The 12,399-nt window shown below is 49.0% G+C and overlaps 1 protein-coding gene across 1 annotated transcript in view; it reads left to right on the forward strand.

Annotated features, from left to right (window-relative positions):
- SDK1 (sidekick cell adhesion molecule 1) overlaps nucleotides 1-12,399 on the forward strand; it is an 821,758-nt gene that overhangs the window by 615,544 nt on the left and 193,815 nt on the right. The window contains exons 8-12 of the mRNA XM_081822645.1: nucleotides 1,989-2,072; nucleotides 5,516-5,710; nucleotides 8,131-8,247; nucleotides 9,491-9,658; nucleotides 11,516-11,618. Coding sequence (XP_081678771.1) covers nucleotides 1,989-2,072; nucleotides 5,516-5,710; nucleotides 8,131-8,247; nucleotides 9,491-9,658; nucleotides 11,516-11,618 — 667 coding nt within the window. The remainder of the gene's footprint in view (nucleotides 1-1,988; nucleotides 2,073-5,515; nucleotides 5,711-8,130; nucleotides 8,248-9,490; nucleotides 9,659-11,515; nucleotides 11,619-12,399) is intronic.

Consider the following 12,399-nt stretch of genomic DNA (forward strand, 5'->3'; position numbering starts at 1 on the left):
AGGAGGAGCGGCATCGGGACACTGGCCCTGGCGCCCAGTGCCTGAGGGAAGGCCGTCTGGTCCTGTAGATGTTGACCATTTCTACGTGCGGGTTTCTGTTATCAAAATGTACTTCCTCTGGGATGAATCCCGAGGGACTTGGGCCAAGTGGAAAAAGCCAATTCCGAAGGTTACACACTGTGATTCCATTCCTGTATCATTCTTGAAATGACAGAATTACAGATGGAGAGCAGATGAGTGGTTGCCAGAGGTGAGGGATGGGACGTTGGGGTGGCCATGGTGCTAAAAGGGCAGCGTGTGAGACCCTTGCGTGACGGCCCCTCTGCCTCTTGACTGTGGGCACACAGGCCCGCTCACTAGTGACGTCGTCTAGGGCTAAACCCGCACACACGCATGCGTGAGCACACACGTACAAGCCAGACCGCAGAGGGGAAAGTAGGGTAGGTCGGTGTCTCAGGTGTGATGTTGGGCTGTGGTTTTGCAAGATGTCACCATTGGGGGAAACTGAAGGAAGCCTCGGATCTCTATTATTTCTTACAACCGCATGGGGCTCTGCAATTATCTCAAAATAAAATGTTTAATTTAAAAAAGGAGAACCGTAATTAATCACAGGCAAATGTTGACTCTGTCACTTAGTCTTTTTTTTTTTTCCTTTTCCCTCACGTCCCTTTCATCAAACCACAGAGGTAGATATCGACTAGCATTCACTGATGAATATGGGGCATGACCCGCACACGAGGGCCGTGACAGGATGCAACTCCTGGATAGTTGGAATATAGATTTTGCTGCTGTCACGATTATTGATGAAGGAAGTGTGGCTGAATATGAACATGTGGGCGTGCAGCGAAGACCAGCTTGAAAAGATACCATGAATCTTTGCACTGTGTCTTTCCACCCAGTCTACACACACCCAAAATCCAGTAGAGGGCTCTGCGTCCACCTGGCAAGAGTGCAGCCCTGGCCTCAGTCAGATGGCATGCACCCAAGTGACCCGGGTCATCGCAGAAGGGGTGCTGAACTCCCATCTCCATGGAGAAACCTGCAGCCTTTTCTTAAGTGCTCATGTCTTCTTTCCCTTTTGTGGGTTCCAGCCTGTTTTAAAGACCCAGGGGGTGAGGAGGCATGCCAAGCTACACCACCCACATCCCACACCCCACACGGCAATAGTGGAAATCAGCCACTCGGGAAGACAGTGCCCAGAAATTAATTATCACACAGAAAGTGAATACAACAGCCTTTTGTTATCGCAATAATGAAATCACCAGCACCTTCGTACCGGATGAATCTGGCCATGCCACTGTTGAAGTTCTGCTGAATAAACTGAGAAAGATATTGCAATTTACTCTCCAAGAAGATTCACTGCTTAATACACCCACTATGTTTTTGTTGAATAGGCAAGGGGAGTAGCTAGAGATACACAAGCGGGCAAGTTTCCTCTGCTCCTAAAGATGGACGAGGGGCCCTTTTTCTTTCTTCTCTTTGCTATTATTTAGCCTTCCGTTGAAGTATTAAATCTATATTTTGGAGAAAAAGAACCACTAAGACTTTAAAAAATACGTTAATGGGCCACCCCATTCCCTGACACAGGCCCGTGCCTGGATGTGGCGCTTTATTTGACATGCTGCACGCATCGGGGTTTGGTTTAGATACTGAAACAAACTAGCCTGTAAAACACTGTGCTGTAAATATAAACCTTTATGAACCTCTCGGGATAGTCCTTCTAAAATGTGAATTAAGATATTCCATGATTCAAGCCTGTAAACGGAAAAGTAGCCATCACCCCGAGTAGTAATTTGCTTCCCAAAACCTTAGAATATAAACCGCCTTTGGCCTCTGCTCACTGAATTCTGAGTTCGTGTGTACGATGGCGACTAATGAACTTTCCAGAAATAGTTTTTAAAAGGAGTTCAAACTCTTTCAGTCTAGACAGGTCTCCTGAAATACACCTCTTTTGCTTAGGGGCTATTTTGTTCTTTTCTTGTTTAAAGAGCCACCATATTTTACTGCTGAGCCCGAGAGTCGGATCTTAGCGGAAGTGGACGATACCGTGGACATCATGTGTCGAGCCATGGGTGAGTGTGGGGAGGCTGCTCCTCAGGCCGCCGTGAGGTGGAGGGACCAGAGGGGCACTTCCGTTGCTATCAGGACACACGCTGAATGTGATGTTAGTGACAGGGCCTTTAGATCCTAGCAGAACTCAGTTACCGAGCATGTGAACTTGAGGAAGGTGATCTTGACCTTGCTGAACTGTTGCTTCCTCGCCTGCAGAGCAGAGATAAGAATATTCACCCAAGGGAACAACAAGGAGTCCTTCACCCCATCCAAACCCACGGAGAGGGACAGCCTTGTCCTCTCGACTCCCTTTCAAACGCTCTGGTTCCACCAAGGCTTGGGCAGGAGATGCTTTCCCGTCCATGGGGTGATTGGGACTGGTGACCACGTGCACTCCGGAGTAAGAGAGATGGTTTTAAATTCTTTGAACAGGAAACCTTCCTTTTTTTTTTTTTTTTTTTTTTTTTCCCTCCCTCTTTTGCCTTTTCAGCTTCAGGTTGACTTTTTCTTTGTTATTTCTTTTTTTTTTTTTTTTTTTTAGATTTTATTTATTTATTTGACAGAGAGATAGACAGAAGAGCACAAGCAGAGGGAGTGGCAGAGGGAGAGGGAGAAGCAGGCTCTGCACTGAGCAGGGAACCTGATGCGGGACTCGATCCCAGGACCCTGAGATCATGACCTGAGCCGAAGGCAGACGCTTAATGACTGAGCCACCCAGGTGCCCCAAGGGTGGGTATTTTATTCTAAGAGCTTGGAGGGTAAGGATTGCTAGCAATTTTGTAAATCTTCAAAACAGCTCCATAAAAGAGATATTATCTCAGAGTACACATACAAAAACAAGACCTTAGAAAGCAAGGTTAAGTAATGTGCTCAAGGCACAGAGCCAGGGAGAGATGAGATACCTCTAAAATCACAGCCCGGTGTCTGGCATGTAGGAGCTGCTCATTAAAGACTAGACAACCCGCCAGGGGTCGCATGGCAATGGAGACAGGATCCAAACCCAGACCCATCAGCCCCCAAAGCAAGGGTTTTGGCTGGGGCACCTGGCTTCTCCCAGAGAGCCGAGGGCCTGGGCTTAGAACTCATGCCAGCTGCCCACAGGTCTGGGCGTGTCCTCTTCCGTCTCTGAAAGGGAGTGGGGGTGTCCTCTGAGCAGTGCCGATGGCTCCTGTAGAGATCGGGGTCTGCCTTGGGCACCCTCCTGTACCCACTGTGCTTCCGCACAGAGTGTGTATCCTGGGGGGCTTGGTCCCCAGCCCCTGGGCCACTCAGGGGGCTGCTGTTGGCACATCTGCTCTGCAGCATCCTTCTCTGCTCAGGATCCTGGGGAGTGGTGGGGGGAGAGTGATAGGAACTTTACATGGAAATGTCCCCCTTGCGGCGGGTCGCGTTGCTCTCTTCCTGGTATAAACACCGTTTTCTAAGGTCAGTGCTTGTCTGGAAGTGAAACTCCGCTGTATTTCGAGTGCTCAGATTTTAGAAACCAGCATCTGCAGAACTTGTGGGGATAAGATTTCTGTTTATGAAATTAAATTGCCTCAAAACAGAAAGACTCCCAGTTCCCTGTATACTAACAATTACTTTTCGATAAATGACAATCTTAAGCTCTTCCCTTGACAAGAGAATGCTCTTTTTTGCATTTCTACAGGGTAAACTGCTTGTTAAATACAGACATGTAAATATATACTGAGCAGGCCTTTCAAAGTTGCCGTCAGATAATTTACTGCTTTCTTTTAATTTTGACAGTGAAACTATAGCAGCATGCGAAGTGGTTACTCTTCATGAAAGCTACATCATGTAATTGCTCTTATGAGATTTTACATGAATTGGTTATGCTTTTACCTTGAAATGGATTTTTTTTAATTTCCCGATTTAATGAAAAGTGACAGGAAACATAATTAAGGCAAAGAACAGAATCTGAGAATACATTATCTTGAAATATTCTATGACATTAACTTTATTTATTAAAGAAGACATCTTACACCTACACAGCATCTGAAATCAAGGGGTTTGGGTGTGCTTTTCACCATGAATCCTGTCGAGATGTGTTTTATTTAAATTTCATAGGCAGGGAAACCGAGGTACAGAACAAGCCTAGACATTCCTGCGCGTCTCCGTGGGCCCACAACAAGCACACACGCACCCGCCATGGCTCAGGACCTCGTTGTCTCTTGTGCTTTGGCGGAGTTCCTATGCGCAGCCTGTCATGTCTACCCAGTTGTCCCCTCTTTGGTGGCTTAGAAGGATCAGAGACATGCCAAGGAAGCAGTGTCCCCTACTATTAGTCACGCAAGCCTCCCAGGGGAGCTGCCCAGCGAAGGAGCCTGGCATCTCCCTGGTCAGGGCTCGGCCCGTGCAGTAAGGCGCCGGGGGATAGCGCATGCCTCAGCATCGCCAGGGCTCCACGTGCTGAGCACAGCCAGTGGGGGCCGAGCAATAGAGGTCCTCACTCCCTCAGGCCAAGGACAGTCCATTCACAACCCAGGTTCTGCCCCTATGAGCTTGTCCTTTGTCCCCTGCATCTTCCCTCCCAAACCCAGCCTCACCCTCCATCAGCTGCTCCCACTGACCGAGGCCTGCGTTTTCACCATAACGTCATTAGGATGAGGAAGGCATACCCAGCCTCAGTCTGACCCTCCATCCTCCTGGTCCAGGTGCTGGCCTTGCTCTGAGTGCCATCAGCTCCTAAGGACAAGGATGGCGCCATCCAGCAGCCCCTGCTCGTCACCTGCTGGACTCCCATTTGTCTTTTCCCACATCCACAGTTGAATGCCCCTCATGTCTCCTCAGCCTCACCCACATGAATTGCGGGTGCTTACTCAACTGCAGCCATCCTCCACCGTGGAGGACGTCCACTTAGATCACTGATGTCCAGCCCCCTTGGCAGGGGACGGCTGCAAAGGTGGGACGCCTTCTTCTTGTGGTTGTAATCGTGGTCATTCTAGCCAGTGAGCGCTGGCCATGTGCCGGGCACTGGGAGATTTGTGGACGCTGATGTGGTTAATCTTCCCAACAGCATTTTGAGGTTGCAGTGACAACTTCCTTCCAAATGTATCTCCTGCCCTGGTGGCCCTATCCCGAGCCTCAATGGCAGAGTCAGGTACTGCAGGGCCGCAGGGACCTTCCTCCCCATCCCTGTCTGTCCCCAGGTCGGTCATGGTCACGGCTGGAATCCCTTTCTCCCCAGACCAGAGCACAAGCGTGTGCCGGCTCGGGGGTCCAGAACGATCTGCAGCCCGGCATTAGGAGTTCATTCCTGCTCTCCCTCTTGCTGCTTCTCTGTGTCCATGTCTTCACAGAGATGAGAAAATAACACCGTCCAGGGTGGATGAAGGGACTCCTCGACGAAAAATGCCACTAAAGTATCGCCTCGTAGCCTCTCAGACATGTTTGCCTCAGCCTGCGCAGAAGGTGCTCACAATTTAATTTTTTCAAATGCCCGATTATCTCCACTCCTGCACAGGGGTTCCTCTTCCCACCCTCCAGTGGTACAAGGACGCCATCTCCATCAGCAAGCTCCAGAATCCTCGATACAAGATGCTCTCAAGCGGAGGCCTGCGCATCCAGAAGCTGCGTCCCGAGGACTCCGGGATCTTCCAGTGCTTTGCCAGTAATGAAGGAGGGGAGATCCAGACCTACACCTACCTGGACGTGACCAGTGAGTGCTGCCCCTCAGAGCCAGACCCCTGGGCTGGGCCCTCGGCCAGAGCTTCGCACCCTTTGTGTGTGTGACACACTCAGAAAATGGTAGCATCTGTTCGGCAAACGGACAGGGCACAGGGGTCTGTGGTGACGCACTGCGGAGAGCCACCTCTCCGGCCGACAGGAACCCGCGTGCTAAGCCCCTGGGCAGCAAATATGCCCCGTTGTCCCCACGCCCTGGCGCCCCACCTGCTCTCAGGCAAGCCTCGCGCCCTCCTCTCTACTGAGAAGCAGGGGGGAAAAAAAATCTCCATTTTTCTGGACAGAACTGGAAGGACTGTTCAGTGAATAGCTCGTTCCTAATCTTTTTCTTTTGATCTTTTTCCCATTTTTTAATATTCATTTTCTATTTTAGTTTTATTGAACAATTATAGTTCTTCTATAAGTTTCTTTTATTATCCCATTAGCAGAAATACTTTGGCACTCTGTCTTTGAAAAATAAAATGAAGGTACAGGTTTCCACTGCATCTGTGGGTTTTCTTTTTCATTTCCACAGTTGTAATATTGTTCTTCTAAAATGAAGTGGAATTTAGTGATTATGGAATTATACCTTTCGTGTTTGCCCTTTTGGAAGCCAAATGCTGATATCCTCAGGTGTGAGAGCCATTTGAGAAAGCAAATCATGTCCGTAGGCAGATGGCTCTCGTCTGCCTGAACTTACAAATTTAAGGATTGAATGTATTTTGGTAAAGTAGGGGTCACGCCCTTGAACCTTGTGCAAGGGTCAAATTTAGCCTCTGGTTTGGAGCATAGGAAACCAGTATCGCCTCAAACAGCGGGAATAATATTGGGTACTTATGCCGGAAACTGAGTTTCGATTAATTAGAATTATTTAAAGTGTATCTTACAAGTCAGCCAGGAGGCTGTGGGCCACAGATGAGCACACTTTTTTTTTAAACTTTATTTTAATTCCAGTATAGTTAACACACAGTGTTATATTAGTTCATGAATTTAACAAACATTTACACAGCATCTGTGTCAGGCACTGGGGTCTGCCAGGCTTGGGGACAGCTCTGAGGAAGACATGTGAGGTTCTCGTGCCTCCAGGACAGAGGTCGTGAGGTGGGGAGACAGACGGCAGAGGAGGGCATAATTTAGCCAGGGGTGAGGGCCAGGAACCGAGCGAACAAGCAGGGCCCAGGGTGACCAGGGAGGCCTCTCTGTGGGTGGTCAGGGAGCGTTCCCTGAGATGCTACCGGAGCTGAGGCCCAAAGGTGCAAAGTCTTGGGGGATGTGGGTGTTACGGGGTGAGGGAGGGGTTGCTGCAGGTGCCTTCCAGGGACAAGCTTGGGGAGGTGTGTGTGCAGGGAGCAAGGAGACAGTGGGGACGCTGTCTGGTGAGGAACCAGGGGTCACGCCAGGAGATGGGTTGGAGGGACAAGTAGGGCAAAGGCCCAGGAGCCAGTGGGAGGATTTCATGGGGTTTTGGCAGGGAGTGGCGGGGTGTGCTTCATAGCTTCCACAGGGTACCCAAAGCTGCGTGTAGAATGGCCAATGCAGGGAAGAGTGGAAGGCTTGGGACCCGGCAGGAGGCCAACGTACTGTCCGTGTGGGGGCCCCAGAGGTGGAGGGAAGCAGGGGGCTCTGGGATTTGCTTTGGGGGCAGCGTCCACGGGACTTAAGTGGTTTGTGGGGATTCCCACCTGGTGCAAGGAGAGGTACCAGCAGTGCTGTGGTCCCGAGGCCCATCCACTTGTCCGGGGAACCCCAGCCCAGGCTCCCCAGGGGCCTCATGGGACTGGGGGGCATGCAGATCCCCGTTCTTCAGGGGTTTCCAGTTTAATCATTATCAGAGTAGAAAAAGTCGCATGAGCCTCGCTGAGCCAGCCTGAGCTACCCCTGACTGTCTCGGTCTGATTCAGAGTCTCGGGAGCTAGAGGCCCATGCCGTCCCCCAAGGACAAGAAGACCCCCCAACACTTGGGCCCCCGGCACTTCCTGGAAATCCCTCACTGACATGCTTGAAATCGGTTATTTTGTGGAAGTGTCATCCTTTGGGTAATATTTAATACTCAAAAATCAGCTTTTTCTATTTTTTAGAAAGTGCTGAAGACGAGCTTGTTAGATTTATCTGAATAAATGTCTCCCCCTCATTAACGTTCACCTGAAACAGCCACTCCCAGGCTCCTGCACTTGCCCACTTGCGTGTCCATTCCATCACGAGACTGGATTTCTCTTCGGGTTGTAAACACAGATAGGCAGCTCCTGGGGGACAAATAAGGGAAGGTTATAGTCACTCCTGAAAGGTTTTCCTCCTTTATTGCTAGAGTTATCTCTGTGATTAGTCCCATAAAAGTGCATTTGGGCCACCCCAGCAGGCGGGTCTGAGCGCGTCTGAGGGGCAGCATACAGCATCTCGCTGTTCGCTCCTGCTTAGATGTTGTACCAGCGTTTACCCAGCTTCCGGTGGACACCACGGTCACCGATGGGATGATGGCTGTCCTGAGGTGCGAGGTGTCTGGAGCCCCCAAGCCCGCCATCACGTGGAGGAGAGGTAGGTGCAGTCTGGCCAACAACGGGAGGTGAGCGCGTCGGGCCAAGCCTTGTGCGTTTTCATTCCCGCCCTCTTTGGCTCCTTCAGTGAAGACTGGCAGCCCTCTGTGGGGCACCTGCCAGGCACCAGATGCCGGAGCTACCGGCGTGAGCAAGGCGGCCAAGGCCCCCAGGAGCTTCCCGGAGCCTGCCTCCACTCGAAGAAACAGCCGTGTTTTAAAACGTGTGACTACCCCTGTTTTCTGCCTCAGCCCTTCATAGGGCGCCTCAGGCTTGTGAAGGGGCTCCCCCAAAATACCAGGTAGTGGATCCAGAGAAATGCCGCCAGGGCCCAGTGTCCCCACTTGTGAAACGGAGGTCCTGTTACAAATTAAGAATAATATCCTTGTTCTTTTAAGAAAGAAGGGTGCAAGGATGCACACCTGAAACTGACAGGATATGCGTGCCAGCGAGACTTCGATCTGCACGGAGCACTGGGTGTCCTACACAAACAGTGAATCGTGGATCACTACATCAAAAACTAATGATGTGCTGTATGGTGACTAATGTAACATAATAATAAAAAAAAAGGCAGAGAAACCAAAGCCTGGGTTATGCCATGGGCCTTCGCTGTGTTCCTCAGCAGAGTGGCAGAGAAGGGATGAAGCTCACAAAATGGGAAACGGAGAGAGAAGGATGCTTCTGGCTCGTTTGACACACGGGACGCTCTCGGTGTCACCTGTTTGCAGTCCCCGTGAGGAGTGGCATCATGCCACAGGCTTTCTCTGTAGTTCCATCCCTTCCCTCACGTAGGCACGTGTGTCGGTAAATGAACCGCACACACGGTCCCTCCTTAGGAAATACGTGCCGAACGGTGTGGTTCCCACCCTCAGACCGTAGCTCTTCAACATGGAGGTCTGAGGAACTCCAGGCCAGTAAGCAAGAGGGCGTTCTTCTATCTTACATATACTCTGTCTCCGGATTCAGAATGTAGTGATAGCTTTATATAGAAAATCTTCGAGTGCATACAGATGTAAAGGAAACTCAGAACCAGTCACCCAAAGGTAACAGTCGCCCATATGGATCATAATTTGTTTAACCAAGTTTCTCAATTTTGGACAATTAAGATTTTCTTGGTCTCCATTATCCTAACTAATGCTGAAGGGAACTGCTTTGGTTATTGTTGTACGTATGGTTTCCACTTTATTATGATTGTTTCGAGTTATTTTCTTGGTGCTAACACTCCTTTCTCGACTTTTCTTCAGGAAAGCATATTTTGGCCAGTGGCTCCGTGCGGATTCCTAGGTTCATGCTTCTGGAGTCTGGGGGTCTACAGATTGCCCCCGTCTTCATCCAGGATGCTGGCAACTACACCTGCTACGCAGCCAACACGGAGGGGTCCCTGAACGCGTCCGCAGTGCTGACCGTGTGGAGTAAGGACCGCAGGCCATGTGGAACCTTCTGTTAATCACAGTTTAATCACCATGTCAGCTGTGCTTAGGGATGTCAATATGCCCTTGGACTCTCTAATTGAATCATAAGAGAATGATTATTTTTACAACTAATTTATAGAAATCTGTTGAGTAATTAATTTTTCAGCTTCTAAAAGCATAATTAGAAACTGTATTCAAAGGTTTATGGGGACGTTTCAGGAGAGAGAAAAGAGGGACTTTTTACAGTCAGTGGCGTAGAGGATATTAGCCCAAACGACAAAACCAGTAGGACGGTTAATTTTGAAATCTTCGTGGAAGGGAACCGAATCAAGAGTTAACGTTTTAGAGAAAGTATGTTTTTTCTATAATATCATTATAACCAACTAAACCACTCCTAGTATTTTAAATATGAGTGTTTTTCATGTTAGGAGTGAACTGAGGAAAGATCTCTGTTATTTCTACAACTTTTATTTCTTTATCTAGAAAAGTTTTTGAAAACAGAGAACCGGTTGTTTTCCAGACATAAGGATTCATTACCAAATATCTCTGCCCACCCCCACCCCCCAAACCTTTTAGCTTCACTTGCTGGCATACTTTTTCCTCTCTGCTTTATCCATAGCTGTATTACTAAAAATAATAATAATAAATGAATAGAAATCGTTCATAAAAGCAAAAGATAGTGCTCACCGATTTTTGTAAAGCTTATCTAGATGAAGAGAGAAAATTTCAATTTGCCTCAGTGACGAATTTGTTAAAATACTATCCTGGAAGAGAAACTGAATTATCGTGCTTTATTTCATGTCTGTTTGGCTCTGTGATATAGTTTGTGTCCACTTTGATCAATGACCTTACTAATTTATTAGGTATTCTAAAAACACCAGGAGTTTTAAAAAGGAATGAATTCAATCGCCCCCATATTGATTGTCAGGTACTGAAAAAGAAGTTTTGTCCCATTTCGTGGCCCACTGTGTCCACCCACTTCCGATTGGTCATATGTCCCTAACATGTCAACTTTATATTTAATAGCTTGTGAAGAATTGATGTCTGCATCTCTGTAGGTCACTCACCAAAAGTTCCGTAGATTTGCTAAGATTCAAACTATGCTCGTGTGGCCTGCCTCCCCTTCCGCAGACAATGAGCTCGCATGTTTTCCTGGACACTCGGCCACAAGCAGTCAGGCGGGGCGCCAACCTAGTCTTATGACTCCCACGTTTTGGGCTCTGTTAGTGGGACCAGAGCAGCATCCACCTCAGAGGTGTGCAGCGGAGCGGGGGGGACCCCACCACAGGGCTTTTGCCAGGGCCTTGGCTGTGGCGGCTGCTGGGAGCACCAGGCCCCACCCTGACCCGCGCCCCAGGTCAGGCGACCACCACGCCTCTTGAGCTCCACCTTCTAGTCCTGAAACCTGGGAGTGGTGCTCTCACAGCCCTCCCAAGGTTGTTGTGAGCATTAAATAAAACAATATAAATGGAAGCACTTTGCAAAGTCATGAAGTGCTGTGCAGACAGCAGAAATGACCAGAATGTTAATGATCTTGGGAAAGAACCAAGATTTTCCCCTAAGACTGCAGAACCTCATAAACCTCTGCACACGATCTTCATTCTCGATGTCTTCCCAAGTGTTTAGAGGTTCGGGAGTGGCCCTTGCGGGGAGGGCAGGCCCGAGGACCGTGGCTGCGGCCTGGGAAGGCTTGCTTCCAGTTCCCTGAGCATTTCTAAGCGCTTCCATTTATGCTTGCTTTGCCAAGATGAGAGAAACCTTGGAGGTTTTGATGTCAGATGACCAATCCCTCCCTCCTCAAAGGAGGAAACTCTGGAGCATGTAACTTTGTCTGAGCTGTGCCTTGTGTCTCCACAGATCGCACGTCCATCGTTAACCCTCCGGAGGACCGCGTGGTGATTAAGGGGACCACGGCCACGCTGCGCTGCGGAGCCACTCACGACCCCCGGATTGCCCTCCGGTCAGCTCTGTCACTTACAATGTCTGGGGCTCGTTCATATCCTGGGAGCTTAGGAACTGAAGTGGAGATGAGAAGGGAGAATTTGGGGAGCTTTGATTTCAGCCACAAATCCCTGATTACGGCATCTCACGGTCTTGGGCTCCATCATTAATCACACAAATCCCATTTTCCACTCCAGCCTTATGTATTATTTACTGTGAGCTATGTTCCAGTTCATGACTTCGGTACAGCTTTTCATGATTTTTCTGCCAAGGTTAATACACTATCTGTAAAACGTACTTGTCAGAAGCTGACACTTAATGAGAGAAAAATCCGGAGGGATCGAATAGGATTTCAGTAGTGTTTATGCTGGGCCGTGCGATACTCGAGAAGGGTTTTCTCTGCTCTGGCATGGTGTCATTGTGAAATGGGGAGCAAAAGAGACCCATACCCAGAAGATAGACAACCACAGTCACCTGGTGCATATACAGGACAATACTTGTATAGAAGGGACTAGATGCCTTGAAGCTCCACTAAAGGAATCGTAATATCCCGTCTTTGTCTGAGTTCAGATGGGAAGGTAACGATGAAATACATGACCCTCCAGGGAAATGCATGGCAGCTGACGCAGGTGATCGTGGGTGGTGAGCTTCTTCCCAAAGAGCTGCCACTTTCAGAACTGTTTTTAATTTTCAGAATCCGCCTGGAAAATAAATCTAGAAAGACAGATACAGTCATCCTAGAGTTGTCTCTCTGGCCTTAGCCCAGAAGGCACGTGCTTAGCCAAATGGATAGAATCGAG

Source organism: Leptonychotes weddellii, chromosome 5 (assembly GCF_054177405.1).
Source record: "Leptonychotes weddellii isolate Sample4059 chromosome 5, ASM5417740v2, whole genome shotgun sequence".
NCBI lineage: Eukaryota > Metazoa > Chordata > Mammalia > Carnivora > Phocidae > Leptonychotes > Leptonychotes weddellii.